At 41.9% G+C, this 19031-nt stretch overlaps 1 protein-coding gene across 1 annotated transcript in view; it reads left to right on the forward strand.

Annotated features, from left to right (window-relative positions):
* itga1 (integrin, alpha 1) overlaps nt 1-19031 on the forward strand; it is a 62883-nt gene that overhangs the window by 12112 nt on the left and 31740 nt on the right. The window contains exons 2-3 of the mRNA XM_080756261.1: nt 13060-13180; nt 17698-17807. Coding sequence (XP_080612387.1) covers nt 13060-13180; nt 17698-17807 — 231 coding nt within the window. The remainder of the gene's footprint in view (nt 1-13059; nt 13181-17697; nt 17808-19031) is intronic.

Below are 19031 nucleotides of genomic sequence, written 5' to 3' on the forward strand. Positions count from 1 at the left end.
TTTTTGTACTATTTTGAAAAACATTAAAAAATTGTTCAAATAGCCTACATCAACACGAACTTGTAGATCGGCTATTTGAACTTTTTCTTTTTAATGTTTTTCATTAGGGCCCGTAGTAGACTAAAGAGACAGGAACCACAGAGAGAGAGAGAGAGAGAGAGAGAAAGAGTATAGGGATGTGATATGGAGCAAATGGTCCGGCCAGCTGTGAATCTAACCGGGGACTCTCTGTCGGGTCAGAGCCCGCTGCCCATCTAGTATGCAGGGCTTTAACCTTTAAACCCATTTAGACCTGAGGACAATTCTACAAATGCCTTCTAAATCCTGAGTTTTCTGAAAAACCCATGTCAGTCAATGACTCCCAAAAATGTGTTGTTCCAGCCCCCCCCCCCCCCCCCCCCCCCAGAAGCAAAGATTTGATTAAAAAACTTTCTCGCTGAAAGAATATATATACGGTAGGGCCTATTCACATTTTCACGATTAATTTTTTTTAGCAGATCTACAAGCTCGTAGCGCGACACCGCTATTTTTCAATACCCAAAGTATAATATAATGCTTAAAACACCAAAAGGGGTTTCCGCCAAGAATGGTTTTAGTTTTAACCAAAAAAGAATATCACTTACAGCACCTTGCTTGTGAGTAAAAACACAGTGTCAGGTTTTCTGTCATGAAGAATAGTCTCTCTATGCATGTCTTCTAGCTTCTGCGTTCTCAAAGCAAAATGTTTGCAAAACAGTAGTGTTGGGGGGGGGGGGGGAGCTGTCTGGGGCCGTTTCCTTGTTTTTTCCCAGTGTACCAAACCCCCTATCAACACCCAGGCCAGAATCAACAACATGGGAAGTACACATGCACGGCTTTGCACGTGCGTGTACACACACAAATGCACGTACAGTAAGCACACACGTATCCACACACAGACGCATGCACACTCAGACACACACACACACACACACACATGCACGCATGCGCGCGCACACGCACACACACACACACACACACACACACACACACACACACACACACACACACACACACACACACACACACACACACACACACACACACACATACACACTTGCAGACCTTGAGGGTTCTCAATTATGCTATGTGCTGATATCCTGAGATCGTCCATGTCTGCCTGTGTGTGTGTGTGTGTGTGTGTGTGTGTGTGTGTGTGTGTGTGTGTGCGCCGTGCGTGTGTGCGTGCGTGCGTGTGTGCATGCATGCGTGCGTGTGAGTGTTTGTTCACGTCATGTGTGTAGTCAAAGCACTTCTGCATCTGTGCGCCAGGCTTGGCCAGACCTAAAGGTCCCCCAACCCTTCTATGCCGGGCCCAGGCCAGCGGTGGCCCGGCAGAGCCATCCATCAAACTGGTCTGCCTGGGGCACCCCTTCCACTACTACCCTCATTTATACTCTGTCCTGTGACGGTGTCCTGCACTAGAAATAGCCGATCTACAACCTCCATATAATATGCTCGTTTGTGCTCTTGTTGTACGATCAGAACATAGCAGACCTGTACGTTTCGCTTTCCCCCCCGCTGTGTATAATTCAGGCTTTATTCTTCTCCTAGACTAGTGATTCTTGCTAAACATTCTCACCCCCAGGGCGTACTACAGTGTTGAATTGGGGAACATCTATAGTCTCGTGTTGCCAGACTGTCACCTCTCGCAATTTTCAAACGCTTCCGTCATACAGTCTGGAGCAACGGAAGCTCTATCATGAGTAAGCGATGAAGCGGAAGTGAACCCTCCTCCCCACTTCCGTTTCGTCTTTACAGTCCCGCAAATTTATCCTAATATAAATAGAAATCATCTATATAGCTTGTTACTTGTGTAAATGTAAATAAAATAATAAAATGTATAGATATTTTATTTAAAATATATTTTGAACGGTAATGGCAGCTTCCGTTACTCGTATTTTGGGAGGTGATAGTTCCAGACTCTATAATAGCATTTGGAGATTGTGGAATAGTTACGCTACGCGAGACTAGGGAACATGTCACATGTTTGACGCATCACTTTTCGGCGTTCCCTGAGCTTCCCTCACGTGGCTGACAATGGAATGTGGATGCTCTTTTTCACTCCCAACTAGTATCAGGTTGACATGCCAGTAAAAACATTTAAAACAAGGCAGGCACACTGTCAGAAATGGAATTATGCCCCTGTGAGGCACACCCGAGGTGTCTTTCATCCTCGTTAACTGCATACGACACATCCTCAGTGTTCATTTAACTCTGAGACTAGTGTACAAATTGCGGGTCCATTTGGTTCCTATTTCCAATTCCCAAATCATGTTAAATACTGTATAGACAATCACTAAATGCCATGACATAATACATACTTTAGTGGCTACGGGCAGTGCACTATGCAATATTACAGTACAGTTACGATAATTTGTGTATTACAAAACATACACTTTATTTTGTAAATAATGTCTAGTATTCTGTATGGCAGTAAATTAAGAGGTATAGCTCTGCCTACTACTAATATAATGTGACATTTTGCAGTCTCATTTAGGATAACTGCCATATCGCTGTGAAGAACATCCGGTTCTGGTCAAGACTTCGTGAGGTGAAAAGACCTGGATAATGTTCTGAACAGAAAGAGAGGGGGGAGGGGTAGAAGAGAGTGAGAATACAGAGAGAAGAGAGAAAGACACAGTGAGACAGAGAGGGAGAGAAAGAGAGAGAAACAATGAGTGCGTGAGTGCTTGTGATGGGGAGAGTTGGAATGATGCCAATGGGAAAACCAAATTTCCTGGACTGGACAGAGGGAACAATTCCATGTGACAAATTCCAAATCGCCTCAAGAGACCTTTGGAGTTCCATCTGGATGTGAGAAAGACCTGACATTTGACTGCTGGCTGAGAAACATCACCAGCTTCTTTTGATCCCAAATTGTCTTAAACCGCAGCATCCATATTCTGGGGGGAACATTGGCTAAAAATAGCAGTTCTACAAGTTGTGATCGGCTATTTTTGGCAAAGAGGTTTGGTGTAGACGGAAAAAAGGCTTAATACATTGCGAAGAGTCAAACTCTTAGCACACTCTCAGAGTACAATTAACAAGATAATCACATGATCTGGCTCTTTACTTTTCAACATTATCCTCATCTATTCTATTAAAGCTCAGTTTTGCAATACATGGCCCTTACTGGTTATAAACAAGAGGAATTATGCCATTGTGTGTTGAAACAAACCAGATCCCTATAGTCTCACGTAGCCAGACGATGAGAGATCTCTGATCTCCGTCATGTCTGGTGACATCTAAATTCAACATAGGGCCTAACTAGGTGGAAACAATTTGGCAATGTAAAAAAATAACAACCTTTAGGGGGCGGTCCTTCATATTGGGTCGGTATCAGGTTTTGTTTTCAAAGAAGGGGGTGTAGGTTTGTTAGCGCAGTGGTTCTCACACCTTTTTATGTGAAGGACCCCCAAATTATGACTCGGCCAAAGACATCTGAAATGATTTTGTGCCAGGATACAAAGAAATATATTGTGTTGTTAAAATGTTTTACAGATATTATAAATTGTTCACAGTTTTCCACGGATATTTAGAAAATTGGAGAAACTGTTTTCGCTGGGGACCCTCCGGAGCCCCCTCAAGGACCCCTGGGTGTCCATGTATCCCACTTTGAGAAACATTGTGTTAGCTAACAGTTTATCTGCTGTTCTGTTCTAGCCCCTATAGTGACTTTAGATGTCACCATGCGTATCAAACAACAGTTGTCATAAGACAGACAGTAGCTCTGGGCAAGCTGCCGACAATCTTCCAAATATAGCCAATCTACAAGCTCATATTGCTGTAAAGAGCCACACGTTGTGAGCTTATAGATCTATTATTTTCCCCGTGTGAATGTATGACTAGTATAAATAAGGCAGTAGTGGGGACTACAGTGGGAGTAGGGGTATATGGGAGGGGGTGAGCTCATTTTGAGGAGTGTCTTACTACATGTAGTACTGTAGGTGCCAAGATGTTTCAACAGATCTGGCCAGTGTTCCGGGAGGGGAGCATGATGTCTCAGAAGGAGCTAACCTCATTCCCAGGCTTCCTCATCTACAAAGGAGAATGTCTGTATCTTATTATTTGCATTTAAAATAATCATGACTCAAGTAGAAGTAAAGGTAGAAATAATGATCTGAGTCAGAGCTTCCAGCAGCGATGGATGTGGATGTCTGTTGTGTTGTCTGTTTGGTAATATGTGGAGTACAGGCGCTACTACATTTGTAGTGTCACTGATGGCCCGGATGTCTGACTGATAACATTAATAGTTGGACACTTTTTAAACATCTAAGTATTTGGCCTTGTTGTAAGGCATTAAGTCACTTGAAAAGGCTTGAGGTCTCAAGTCAAGAGTGCTCAAGTCATGTCACGAGTCATTGGCGTTCAAGTCCCAAGTTGAGTCGAAGTGTATTTTTTATTTGATCAAGTGAGTCTAAAGTCATCAAAATTGCCATGGTTCCAGCTGTGCCTGAGGTGAGCTGTTCACAGATGGATGGACAAACAGGCGGACAGGGATGAAAACATAATCTCCGGCCTTCCGCCATTCGGCCTGGTGAGACGCCCAATCAATTAGAATTAGGAATTTACTTAAGGTTCTCTCCATCTACAGTATGTGTGTCTGTGTGTGCATCTAAAACTAAATTTTGGGCTGTACAGTGGAGAGCAGATCAATACAGAGAGCAGGGAGATTTATGGAACACATCATTAAACTACGTATCTTTAGAACAGTAACAGAGTTAGGGGTGCAGTAAGAGTGGTCCTGTGTGTGTGTGTGTGTGTGTGTGTGTGTGTGTGTGTGTGTGTGTGTGTGCGTGTGCGTGTGCGTGTGCGTGTGCGTGCGTGCGCACATGTGCGTGCATGCGTGCGTGCGTTTGTGTGTCAATAAATAAGAAGAAGATAAAAGAATGCAACCAAGATAAATATTATTTCTTGACCGCTGGGTGGCTTAACCACATACACAGATCTGCTAGGCCATCTTGTATTGTCTGTCTGTGATTATGAATTCCACTTTGTATATTATCTCAGATGTGTATGTTTCTATTTTTATTTCACTAAATAGACCCGCAGTGTAAACTTGCAGTCGTATTTCCCAAGGTTCACTCAGGCGTCGCGGATGATAGTATTTGCTCCAACTATTTGTCGTTTACAAAGGTGATTATTTTCTCTTTTTTCTTATTGGCTGTGATAAAGCCCGTTCACCGTTTGACTCCAGGGTGTGTGTATTTATAGTCACTCCAGAGGTGTTTGATCCGCCCCAGAAGCCCCTTCAACCCCAGCTGGGTCTCCCATGTTAGTGGTGCTTGTAAAACCTGTATGATCAGCAGCTGTAGCGGTCATTGTAATGAACTGTGTGTGTGTGTGTGTGTGTGTGTGTGTGTGTGTGTGTGTGTGTGTGTGTGTGTGTGTATGTGTGTGTGCGTGGGCGTGGGCGTACGAGAGTGTGTGCATGTGTTGGTGTGCATGTGTGCGTGATTATGATGGTGTCCACCCTGCCCATTTAAGAGGGGGATTCAGGGGGATGAAAGTTTTGACAGGCGTTGTGGGGGATGATGTAATTGCGTGGGTCGTGTAAGCCGACATGTTTTCAGGGCCAATAAAGAGCGAAGCTCTAGAGAAAACATCTGGATTCATCTGGATCGTATAGATACTGTACTGTAATGTGACACCTGACATCCTCAAGTCAATGAATGAAAGGATGTTGTGCAGACTGGAGCAGAGGAAAGAGGGAGGGATGGAGAGAGAGAGATAAATGGATGAAGGAGTTGTGGAGTGTTGTAGACGGATAGTGATGGACGGATGGACAGAGAAGTGAATGGATGAGTGGAGTAGAAGATGGATAGCGTAACAGTGGATGAATGGACCAATGGAAGCAAGAAGACCTCATTGCAGGAAGAGAAGGATGGAGGTGGTCGTCCCCAATGATGCACCATGCTCTCTCTCTCTCTCTCTCTCTCTCTCTCTCTCTCTCTCTCTCTCTTATCTCTCTCTCTCTCTCTCTCTCTCTCTCTCTCTCTCTCTCTCTCTCTCTCTCTCTCTCTCTCTCTCTCTCTCTCTCTCTCTCTCTCTCTCAATTAAATTCAATTCAATTCAATTAAGCTTTTTTGGCATGAGAAAACATACGTTTACATTGCCAAAGAAAAAGTGGAACAAAACAATCAAGATAAAACATATATAATAAAATACAAATAAACGTGTAAACAGAGCTGTGTTACATTAACACTTTGAGTAATACTATCTTGTGAAACTATATAAAAAAAGAAAGTCTCTCTCTCTGGTTCTCTGCATACAGACATTCCAAAAGAACACAACTGTCCAGGAGAATTAAGCCCCATCCTGGCAAATATCGTTCTCGCTGCATATTAAGACACATCTGTGTTTTTTAACACACCCACAAATCTCTCTCCAACCCCCCAAAGCGAACAGAAACGTATATGCGTGTACACTTACATATGATATGCACACATGCTTGTAGACACAGATGTAAAAGTTTTATTGTGAAGAATAACACACCCACACAATTGTGGCTAATTTGCACTGAAATGATGATTAATCACAGCCAAGTGGAGAGTTGAAGCGGCAATCTTCACAAACCTTTTTTTGTGACTAAAAGGATATTTTAACTAATCTGTATGGTCTCATTAGCTTCCCTGCTCAGTAGGACACCTACTGTACTGGTTGACAAGTAGTACAGCCTGGAGCTCATAAGCGCAATACCTCCCCAGGCCAAGTGAGCATTCCCTGTTGAATGAGCCGTATAAATGTGGTCTCTGATGTTGCCGGAGAGCCGAGTTCGAATCCCGAGCAGGACATAAAAGTTACAGATTGCAGCTTTAAATGGAAGACAGCTGAGCCTAAATCTGTATCGGAAGTTCAGAGGCCCATGAGAACCGTTCCCAGAATCCATGACCAGGGAATGGGGGAGAACTAATGTAGTGTTTTGGGAGGGGGGCAGAGGGGGGAGCAGGACCAAAGGACATGAGTCTGAGAGTGGGAGAGAAATAAAGAAGATAAACAGTGAGACAGACAGAGAGAGGGAGAAGACGAACGTGAGAGGGGCGAGGGGCTGAAAAGAGAAATCAGAAAGAGCATAAAGATACAACATGGAAAAATCACTAGGTATCTCGCCATGCAGGGTGGGTGGAACTCCGTCATTTGGGCACATCTATGACGTCTGGCATCTATGACGTATGACTCCATATGTGGGCAAGGTTTCAGCCTATCCCAATGCCACTTATAAAGTTAAAAGACGGACAGACAAACAAAAAGACAGGAGCTAAAACATTATCTACCCTCCTTCTGCCTTTGGCCTGGCCAGGGTAATAAAGACAGAAATGTGGGAACGGTTAAGTGGGTTCTCCTTGCCTCGTTACGACCCGAGGCCATGCCAGAATACAGGAACTTCTGTCCCATGAGACTGATGATATAATTCCTGCTGCTACGGCCCTCTCCCCTGACTACTGGGACACTAAGACTACTGCTGAATATGATATGGTCATGGTCATACTCTGGTCATTATCCTCTAGCAGTGATTGTCAACCTCCCCATACAATACAATCTATGGGACCCCGATCTGCACTGTAAAATCCTTTTACTCTGAGAGTGTACTAATGGAATTAAATGGATATTACGGGCCAGCAAGTGTCCATTTGGCTCCATTCTGTGTACTCCCGGAGTTACAGACCTGTAAGGGTCCATTTGGTTCCTACTGTAACTATTAATCATTGAGCTGGGGATCCCCTGTAAACCCCTCAAGGATCCTTGTCACATTGTTGAGACTCAAATGCTCCCCATAACTCCCTGTCACATTTACAATATGAGAGTGTGGAGGTTAGGGTTAGAGATGCACATAGCAAGCAAACATTTCTCTGTACATTTGTGGATATATTCTGTACACATTTACACATACCTTCTATTTCATATTCTTATCTAACCTTCTGTAAGGACATATCTGTGCTTAGGCTGATAGTCTGCTTACTATAAATAAACTTTTACGCTAACATACTGTATATTATTATGTGTGGGCTGGCTGTGTTTTCATGCCAACCCAACAGAAGCTATCGTCCATTTCATCACCAGAGTGCTGACCGTCCACAATCTTCTGGCCCGATCGTCCCTGTAAGAGTTGGACACAAGCCCCAAACAGACGTCAGCTTAACCTAATTTATATATTGTTGTATTATAACCTTCATGGCTCATTGAAAATGTGCTATTTTTAGAGAGCCACGCGGTAAAGAAATATTAAATTAGCCATTGAAAGACCATATTCATTCATTTCATCTGTTTATCGCTATGTAAAATGAACTTCAGCTCGCTTATGTTGTTTGCTGACACATTACAATAATGTACTAACTTTCTGTCTGTCTGACAAGTGTAGCACAGACCACAAGTTGTTAGGGGTGAGTTTTTAGATTTGCTTAATAACTAGCTTGTGTCTACAGGTGAGAATTTGGGTTAGGCCTTATAGCTGATTATAGCCGGTGCTGTGTTTAACAAATGATGGGGTGTTCGCTGGGGTGTGTTTTTATAGTAGTTGAATTGGGCTTTGAAGCGTCCAGGTGCTTACCTGGGGTCAGTTTTATAGGATTACTGTCTCACAGGCCAGCAGGTGCTGTGGTGGATTTAACAACGTGTTGTCAGACATATCTGAGTTTCGATGAGAGGTTTGATGTCTTACAGGCTTATCATGTGCTTATATGGGGTCGTTTACTTTTGCTAACTGTGGCAAAGAGGGCAGCAGGACGTGTTATGTGAGCTGGTGTGACCGACAGGTTGAATTTGCACATTTGTCATTGACTCTTCGACTGTGAAAACAATATGTTTTCAAACTATATATTTACTTGCTGCCCGCCAACCCCTGAACTGTAAAATGACTCACCTTCTACCTTAAATGGCAGTATTACCTTTTTATGTTTTGCCCACGGATGATCAATGTGATTGATTGATTGAACATGTTATTCACAGTATGTAGAATGGGTACGCTGCAAACGAAAGCACAAGTCAATACAAAAACTGCTACGGAGGATGAAACCAGAAAGGTACTAAGACGTACGTGTTTACTGTATCATTACAGTATCATTCAGTTTAAATTACACTTCACTTTCTATGAGTCAAGATCAGCATTGACATCTTGGCTGAATTGTGCCTATGTCACTCAAAGAACAGAGCACGCCTGAGATCAGACATTCTTAACCTGACACATTGTATGTGACAGACACCATGAAGTCCATAAAGGGACAAGCTCCCTGTAGGAGCCCATTATGTTGCTATAATAATCCATTTAGACCTGTAGCGTACGCCTACATTTTCTGGATAAAGAAAAAAAAGTATTGAAAACATTAAAATAAATTAATGTAGCTTTATCTTTAGTAAAAACTAAAATGACACAAAACTTTCCAGGTGTAAATCGGTGTAAATACTAAAACGTGTGTGCCAAAGTTCATGTCAGTTGCCGCCTTGCTGTGTTTGATTCATCACTGTATAAGCCAAGAATAGACCTTAATCAAATTTATGCATGGTGGAGAAAATAAAGGATTAAATTATCCAAGCAAGAACAGACTGCAGACTGCAGTGTGTTGCACAGAACACACAGCAAACTGTATTGTATGATAACATCAAACTAAAGCAAAGCATGTCAGCCAGGTTACTCCATGGAAGGAACCCCATCTCAGTAGCTTAACCAATTGAACCCTAGTGTCCCTATTCTCGGGTGAACATTCGGCGAAAATAGCTGAGTTCACAATGCATCACGTTGCTACGTGTTGTGGCTATTTACAGCAAAGAGATTGGTGTAGAGCAGGGGTTTCCAACTGATTATGAACCAGGGAATTCTGATGAACACCAACTTTGATGATGAACTAATTGCTTTTTTTTTCAAAGCAATTTTCTTCATTTCCTGATGAAATTATATTTTTCATTTTCTGAAAAATCTACATTTTAGAGTTAGGTGATTTCTTCCCGACAGCAGATATATATAGCGTTGATGTATGTAATAGAATGACACAACCCTTGTTGATTATGCCCAAACAGAACTACTAAAACAAAGTTCTCTGTCTGTTCGAAAGGCGTTGATAGCAGAAAGGAAATATAAGAAAATGAAATTGTTCTATAATAAAAGGTACAAGTGAAATAAAAGCATATGCTCTGTGTTTTGTCGGTAGACGTTCGTTCATACAGCTCCAGTGTGTGTGTATGTGTGTGTGTGTGTGTGTGTGTGTGTGTGTGTGTGTGTGTGTGTGTGTGTGTGTGTGTGTGTGTGTTTTTGTGTACAATACTTCACCTCTGTCTGTCAGTGATAAATGGAGAAGGTCTGCTAGCCCTGGAGCCGACTTGAATCAGCTAAATGATGTGTGTGTGTGTGTGTGTGTGTGTGTGTGTGTGTGTGTGTGTGTGTGTGTGTGTGTGTGTGTGTGTGTGTGCGTGCATAATCAAGTTAATGGGGGGAGGAAATGGAACCTGTCTTAAGAGATGGAGGCGGGGTGGCAGGGAAAGGACAAAGTGAGAGGCATAGGGGGGTACGGCCTGCATGATTTATCCTTCTCAGTACGGCGATGTCACTTGGGGAAAGTAGCCAATCTTCAAGCTAACAACGTGTGGCGGATGCAACACATTTTGAGCTTATAGATCATCTATTTTCGGCGAGCAACACGTTTGTGCTCGACAGTATAAATTATCTATCATTGTACTGTACAGTACAGTACAGTACAGTACAGTACAGTACAGTACAGTACAGTACAGTACAGTACAGTACAGTACAGTACAGTACAGTACAGTACAGTACAGTACAGTACAGTACAGTACAGTACAGTCAGTGACTGTGCAGAGAAATCAGGGCCATCAATTTCTAAACCTGACTGTCTCTTTTTATGTTTAAGACGATACAAGGAACCATCACATACTAGCCTGTGATACATTTGTATACTCCTTGCACTTGTGCGCAACATGCACATGCACATGCACATGCACATGCACATGCACATGCACATGCACATGCACATGCACATGCACATGCACATGCACATGCACATGCATGCGTTGATCCTTCTGTCAAGCATGTCATGCTGAAATGCACAAGAGGCCAGACCAGTTCAAGTTCTATACACTATAGATCTACTGTAACACCATAGGCCTGCTACAGTGTGAGTCCAGTCTGTGTTTAAAGGTCCCAGTTCTTCTACAGAATGAATGTTCTGTCTGATACTCCTCTCCACTCCTTCACAAGTCTTTGGAGTTGAATACATTTCTCTGCATGGCATTCCGCGGCACAGTAGGCGATAAAGGGCTTCGTTGTGGCGCAGACACAATGCGACACATAGATGGTTAAATGGAGCGTCCGTGATTTACACACTGGTCTGTCACAGGCAGGCAGACTGCACAGGATGCAAAGAACAAGCATTGTTCCACAGGTCAGAATGTCTGACTGACCCAAGTCCTTCACATCGATGTATGAAAATTCCTCTGGTATCCTCCAGAATTACCCACTGTCGTGTGTGTGTGTGTGTGTGTGTGTGTGTGTGTGTGTGTGTGTGTGTGTGTGTGTGTGTGTGTGTGTGTGTGTGTGTGTGTGTGTGTGTGTGTGTGTGTGTGTGTGTGTGTGTGTGTGTGTGTGTGTGTGTGTGTGTGTGTGTGTGTGTGTGTGTGTGTGTGTGTGTGTGTGTGTGTGTGTGTGTGTGAATGTACTCTGTGTTGATATATGATTTGTGTGTGGACATGATTTCCATATTTCTTCCCCCATGTCCGTAACCTCTTTATCACAGACATCACTTCTTCTAGCCTCATAAATTATTCCACAATCATTGAGGCTGAATTCAGGAATTGTTTGTGACAAAGTCCCTAAATATTTTTGTAAATATTTATCCAGAATGTTTGCTTTTTTATTCTTTTATTATATACCAATATTATTATATTACAATGTTTTACAATTTGATGTCTTTATATTCCAAATAACTAAACATTACTGAATAGTCAAAAAATAAGATTATCAAACTTGATGATATTTGTCACAGCTACAATTACATTATAGTCACAGTGAGATAAAAAGTGTATTTGGAGTGTGGATCTCTTGCTATTACCATTGCAACTACAGGTCGCATTTACTATGAAATCGTACATTTCCCGTCAGTCACTCACTCAAAATCCACAGGAATGCCCCCATGGTGCCCAGGTCTCGTGACATCAGGGATGGAGATCCCATAGTAATGTGACCTGCTGTCGCAATTAAGCCCATATATGGAGATCCATGTTGTCATCAATATTGGCCAGCAATCTACAACTGACCTCAAACCCTTAATGTCAGAACCTGATCTGACATTCAATATGTTGATCCTTCCCGAATCCCCATCCATCATTCCTTTTGGATGTCTCTCTTTTGACTGATACCTGTCCAAAACTAGAGTTCTCAACAGGCCTGAAAATGAAGGCCGGGCCCTCATCAAACCCTGTACACTCAAGAGAATGTCCCCGCTACCACAATTACAGTAGATCTCCATATATGGAACTGACCTGTTCTGACATTCCATATTTTGATCTGACCTCACTATCTGACCATCAAACCCTGTACACTCAAGACATGCTCCTTATATGGCCAGTACAGAATTGATACCATGTTGATCTGACCCCCCATGCCAAAGCGCCAGCGCTCGCCCAGCAGTCTGCTGTCAACGAGGCGGATGCATGCACGCAACCTTGCCCTTTAGGGCGAGGTCGCTTCTCGCCCTTAGGTGTTACTGGTATACTAACCACTTTTAATGTGGCATCCATATTTTGGGCATGCCATTAAAGGTGAAATTTGTCAAATATATAAATATTTTAAAATAAAACAAGCACACTGCATGAGCTTGCAGTTCACAAAATAGGTCTCGTCTTATGTGGTTAATATTTAACCAGTATTAATCAGTATATACTGTAGCTTGAGCAACCGAGCAACAGGTCTCCAGTGAACTCAATGGATGCCACATTCTTTTCTGGCGCCCTATAGGGTGTGCACGTTCTCGATACTATATTTGGCAAATTTGATGATGAAAGTGAAGAAATAACATTTCCTCTGTCTCTTTTCAGTTCTGCTGTCATGTGTCTTTTCCTTCAACGTGGATCAGAAGAATGGTCTGTCATTCAGCGGTCCGTTGGAGGACATGTTTGGATACTCCGTGCAGCAGTTTGAGAACAATGAGGGGAAATGGTGAGTGTCATTAAGCCTATATTTAATCTTTTACATACTAGTCACTTGGCATGTTGGCACATTAAGGTAAACTTCAGTTTCAGGGTTCAGAGTCTTGCTCAAGGACACTCTACCCCTGAGCCACTGCCCGTCTGTTTTTTAATACTGTCCTTCACTTTCTGTCTTCTGTTATTATCAGAAAAGACTACTCGTACTTACCGGTAGTTTATTTACTATTAGCACATCCTGGCTATAGGATATCATATATCATATCATATCATATCGTAATGATATCTTAGTGCAAATTGTCAGCGTTTTCATTTTAGTTAGTTATGTTATGACTGAATTAAACTAGATTTATACTGCGGTGACAAAGTGTCGTGTCACGGGTCACACGACACTTTGTCACTGGAGCATAAATCAAGCTTCATGGCGTCAAACAATATGTAAATGTCAACCAATCCACAGGCTCTTAATTAATAGGCAGAGAGCAGACGTTTAAAACCTTGTTAAATGTAATTAAGCTCGTGGTTAAGAGGAAGTTACATAAATCCACACGCCCTCTCACTCTTTATTTTCTCTCTTTCCTGCTATGACTCCATCCCTCCCTCCATCCATCCATCCATCCATCCATCCCTCCCTCCATCCATCCATCCATCCATCCATCCATCCATCCATCCATCCATCCCTCCCTCCATCCATCCATCCATCTCGCTCTTAAACCGCCTCTCCCCCACCCTGTTGTGACACCATAGGTGATGCGTTCCCAGAATGTTGTATGCAGTAATGGTCTTATTAAGCTCATATGAGAACAGTTACAGTAATTAAGTCAGTGCTGATGTGTGGAGCCAACTGTGATGAAACATTCCAACCTCATTGAGTCCCGGCCCAGAAAGCAGCAGTCACTTTTAGTTCAGGGGAAATTTCTAAGAGACAAGAGGTCTCATTGAACTGATTCAGAACGCCTCAATAGAGATTACTGTGTAACAAATTTATTTGTGTCTTTTTGACAACTTCTCTAACTCACTCATTGTTTTAATTGATTGAATCTGCCTCCGTCTGCCCCCGACAGACACCGGAAATGTATTCATTCATGTATGTGATAGTTAATATATACCGTTTCTGACGGCGCTATTGTTACGTTCCAAGATACTCGGCAAACGACACTACTGTAGGTTCCTGCATCATTTGTTTTGGAGCAATTTTAGTTTTGAGTCACAGTTCTAACAGAGAACGGAGCTGCGGGGGTGTTGCCAAAAAGATGACTAAAAGGGGTTACACAGTAAGGTCCACTGCTGAGTCAGCTTTAGCAGAGACACAGAATAGGGAGTAGAATGAGAAACAAGAGGGAATTTGGCAGAGATGCAGAGAAAGAAAGAGAACAAAATAAGGTCATCAAGAGACATCAGTGTAGAGAGGGCAGTGGGGAAATGTTTTGGATAGTGATTACCTCTGTGTTGCAATGGAGGAGTTGGAACGTGCCTTCATTCCCAGAATGCATGTTTGGATGTTACGGTTTTTGGAGTAGCTCTGCATGACTGTGTGCAGACATTAGATATGAAAGGAAGCACAGATCGCTATCAGTGCAGTGCAGTGATGCCCAGGTTGACTTTAACATGAGGTGACTGATCTGTCGCAGATGTCTACTTCAGACGCTGGCCCCTCTCAAGTGGAACTGCATGGCGTCGAAAGCTAGATTGATAAACGGTGTTCAGCAGTGAAACATCTTGTCATAGTTGGATACGCTGTAGATGAAAAGAAAGTGCTACACAAATGCTCCATATGTAGTGAAGATTGACTTGCTGCAGCACTAAATAGCTATATCGTTAGTTTCTGTAAGTGATATTGTTCTGTAAAAGAAAAGGTTTGTTGATAACAATCATTGCTATAGAGCAGAGCAGAACGATTTCGTGCCAAGGACCACCACATTGATATATGTATTTGGCCACGGACCCCCACCTGGAAATGGTTTGTGCCAGGGACCCCCAGACATCACTTTCAAGAACAATTTCAAGATCTTTTTTTAAATAGCAGATGTGTAAGCTTGTATATCTGCTATTTTTGAATAGCCAAAGTATAAAAATTGCCTTCCTCCCCCTTCTCCTTAAGAGCTGCCCTGATGTCTGTCTTTTTGTTTTTTATTTTTTATTTTTCTCATTTAAGTTTGGAAAATTTGCACTGTGGTTTTTACTGTGTATAGTGTGCTATATGCATTTTTAACCAAGTAGAGTAGACATGTTGCAAGCTCAAACCTGCCTGGCAATTGATGGATTAGTCAAGTGTAGAAATCTTTAGCTGTTAACCATGATTGATTTACTGTAATAACTGTAATAGTTGCTCATAAAGCCCATTTTTTGTTTATTAACTATCCCACATGAGTCAATAACATATAGGTTTTTCATTGAGTTGTCAAGATCGTAAGCTAAGAGTGTTTTGTTCCACCCTGTTCAGATGACCACGGCCCATTAGATTGGAGGAATGTTAATGATCCTGAGTGTTTACAGAACGGCAGATGACCACCTAAGTTTGGCATCAGTCTTCTGACCGACTGACTCAAACATAAAAATGCATAGACATGCACGTACTGTATAGGTTTAATGAAATTTATCCATTTAATTGTCTATTAAAAGCAACCAATTAAAATAGAATAACCACTTTTTTTTTTTTTTTCAAAAAAATCTAAAATTTCACAAAATAGCAAAAATAGCCAGTCTACCACCTCACTGCGTGTCACAATGTAATGTGTTGTAAGCTCGTAGATCGGCTATTATTGCTTTTTTGCGACACCGTTGTACGACAAAATATCAGAATACACGTTCATGTTTGTTGAGTGTTGATGTTGTCGTGCAATAAAGTATAAATACATTAGCCATATGTTCGTCAGGGGTAGAGTATGGCATGCTGTATGATTGAGTTACTGAGTAAATGAGATTATCCCATTATGTCTTCTTTTTTTCCTTTAAAGATTTTTTGGGGGTCTTTTTGCCTATATTGATAGATCACAGTATAGCTTGACAAAGTGGACAGGAAACGGGGAGAGAGATGGGGGAACATAAAGGACTAACGGAGACAGAGATGGGGGAACATAAAGGATTCAATTCAATTCAATTCAATTCAATTCAATTCAATTCAATTCAATTCAATTCAATTCAATTCAATTCAATTCAATTCAATTCAATTCAATTCAATTCAATTCAATTCAATTCAATTCAATTCAATTCAATTCAATTGAACTTTGTTGTCACGAGAAAACATACGTTTACATTGGCAAAGCAAGTATTACATAATAAAACACGTTGAAAATGGGGAAAGTATATATAGTTAGAGGGGATACCGCATTGTATAAATGGAGCTGTTTCACATTGTGTCGTTATATATACAGGGTATAAAGCTTCCTGGAAACAAAAAAGATTGAGGCCATTACAGGACTCTCTGGAGCGCGGATCATCGATATGCAACTTTGTTTCGTTTTTTTTGCCCGGTCCAAGATGGAGGTTGCCTAACATGTAACTATGACACAGCTAGAGGAGGCCTAATATAAAGACCGTTGCCTGGACATACACAAGATTGGCATTAAAGTGCTAGTGTATGGCACGAAAAGTATTACATCGTATACAAAACAGCCTCAGATTTAAAATGTGTTAGAAGGTAGCACTGAGCGGCTCTGTTTACATGTGCAGTATACTGTAGGTCTCATAGGTCTACTTGGTACAGATAGTAGTCCTTTGTGGTTGTATTCCATTGGCTAACCTTCTTTTATCAGTTAAAAATTCCCTGATGACAGTTAAAAATGGTGTTTTCACTCACAGATGTAAATGCTCAACCATTTGCAACATATTCGGACACGAAATTCAGATCGAATATATATCCAGGTGGTTATTGGTTACTGTAATGACCTTAATATATGTGGCCCGGTGGCCGTGAACGTAATAATAATTCAAATTACCGTAATCCTTGAAAAAGTGGGGGGGACCAAACCAAAAGTCCTCTGGCCACCCTATTTTGGTGGTGACATGATTGGTTTGGTACTGTGGTTCCCAATGCAGTGGGCGTAGGCCTTTTGCAGCCCTTCTCGCCGCTGTTCTATCAACGTCCTTGCATTTAGAAAACTGTGACCAGACATCCCGGTTTGGCTGAGATTGTCCCAATTTCAACAGAGTCCCGACAAATGTCTCTAAAACACTAAAATGTCTTGGTTTTCACTACATTTAAAATAAAAGTACTTGTTTGAATGCTTACATAGAAAAGAACAAATTAAAATAAATTGTCATAAGTCATGAAATGAGCAGAGTGATTTAAGTGATTTTATGTTTTTTGAAAATATGGTTGCCGTGAATTGTAGAAGTCCCCAGACGTATTGGTATAGGCGGAGACCTCCAATCGTCTGGCAACGCCAGATATGTTCTTCAGCAATGAACCCCACTTTTGTGCAATAACATTTTAATGATATTTATTGGCATCATTGTGAAACCATTGTGTTGCTCTGTGGTTGGTCGTGTGGTGGACCACTAACTAGTCCCATGTGCTGGTTTTCCCAGGGTTCTCATTGGTTCACCGCTATCAGGCCAGCCCGCCAAGCGGACAGGAGACGTATACAAGTGCCCTGTGGGGCGGGGCGATAACACTTGCATCAAACTGGAGCTGCCAAGTAAGAACACTGTGTGTGTGTGTGTGTGTGTGTGTGTGTGTGTGTGTGTGTGTGTGTGTGTGTGTGTGTGTGTGTGCGTGTGCGTGTGCGTGTGCGTGTGTGTGTGTGTGTGTGTGTGTGTGTGTGTGTGTGTGTGTGTGTGTGTGTCAACATTCATTTTGAGTAATTCTGAGTGGGTTTTTTTAATGAGAGGAAGTGAAGCCCATCAGTACAGGAAGACGATAAATAAACAAGGTTTTAATGTCTCATCCTTTCATAATTATATTCCAAATACCCAGATAAACACAATGCGGGCCCAGGTCACCACGCTTCAGGCACTCTGTTTGTGTTTGCCTTAATTTGCAGACAGCAGTGTCTGCATACCAAGGAATGAACAAGATATAGTTCAGTGGTGGAAGAAATATGCAATTTTTTTTACTTAAAGTGCGACTTCTTCACCCATTTTCAACCTTATCTTCGTATATTTGGTGCTCACTATAATACTCATTATGAGATGGCAGAATTTCTGTCTACTCACTCTGGGCCAGATTCACAACACCGTTTAAGCTCATATCCTGAGCGTACGGACATTTACGAGCATTGCCACGTTACGTGTGGAATTTGTGAACGTGGCCGTGACGTTGGCGGACGTTGGTCGTAAAGTCCGCTCAGATCCAAGACAGCTCAGGAGGGTGGTGTACCAGTGATCAAGCCTTTAGAAGGCTTTAGTCTTCATTCTGAATCAATTAATAGTCCCAAAACCTCAAATAAATATGTATGTGCCCAGCATTTGTCAACACACACATACATAAAAGAAGAAAAAAGTATGTTATTTTGTAGGCTATGTAGTTGCATTCAGAGCTGAATTATTAGGTCGCTGATCAGCAAGTTGACAGAGACTCAGCCAATTAAAGTTTCACGTAGGTCTAATGATTTAAATAGACTATTGCCTTTGCTGCATGAGCACCTATCTGCCTCCATTTGCGTCATGGTATTAATTTATAATAATGTATATTGATCACATAATAGCCTAATAACTCTTACCTTGATGAGGAAACAGCTATAGTTGGATCGGATGAAATCTAGCTTTTCCGACGTCCAAAAACGGATTAATCCCTCAAGAAAAAAAAGAAGGAAGAAAAAGCCAAAACTGCTCCGGGGTGGATTAAATCTGTCCTGTGTCCATGTTGGCCGAGTTTTAATATAGCATTTGGTCGTGTGGATGAACTGTACAAATTAACTTCT

Source organism: Protomyctophum bolini (genome assembly GCF_963924005.1).
Source record: "Protomyctophum bolini genome assembly, chromosome: 22".
NCBI lineage: Eukaryota > Metazoa > Chordata > Actinopteri > Myctophiformes > Myctophidae > Protomyctophum > Protomyctophum bolini.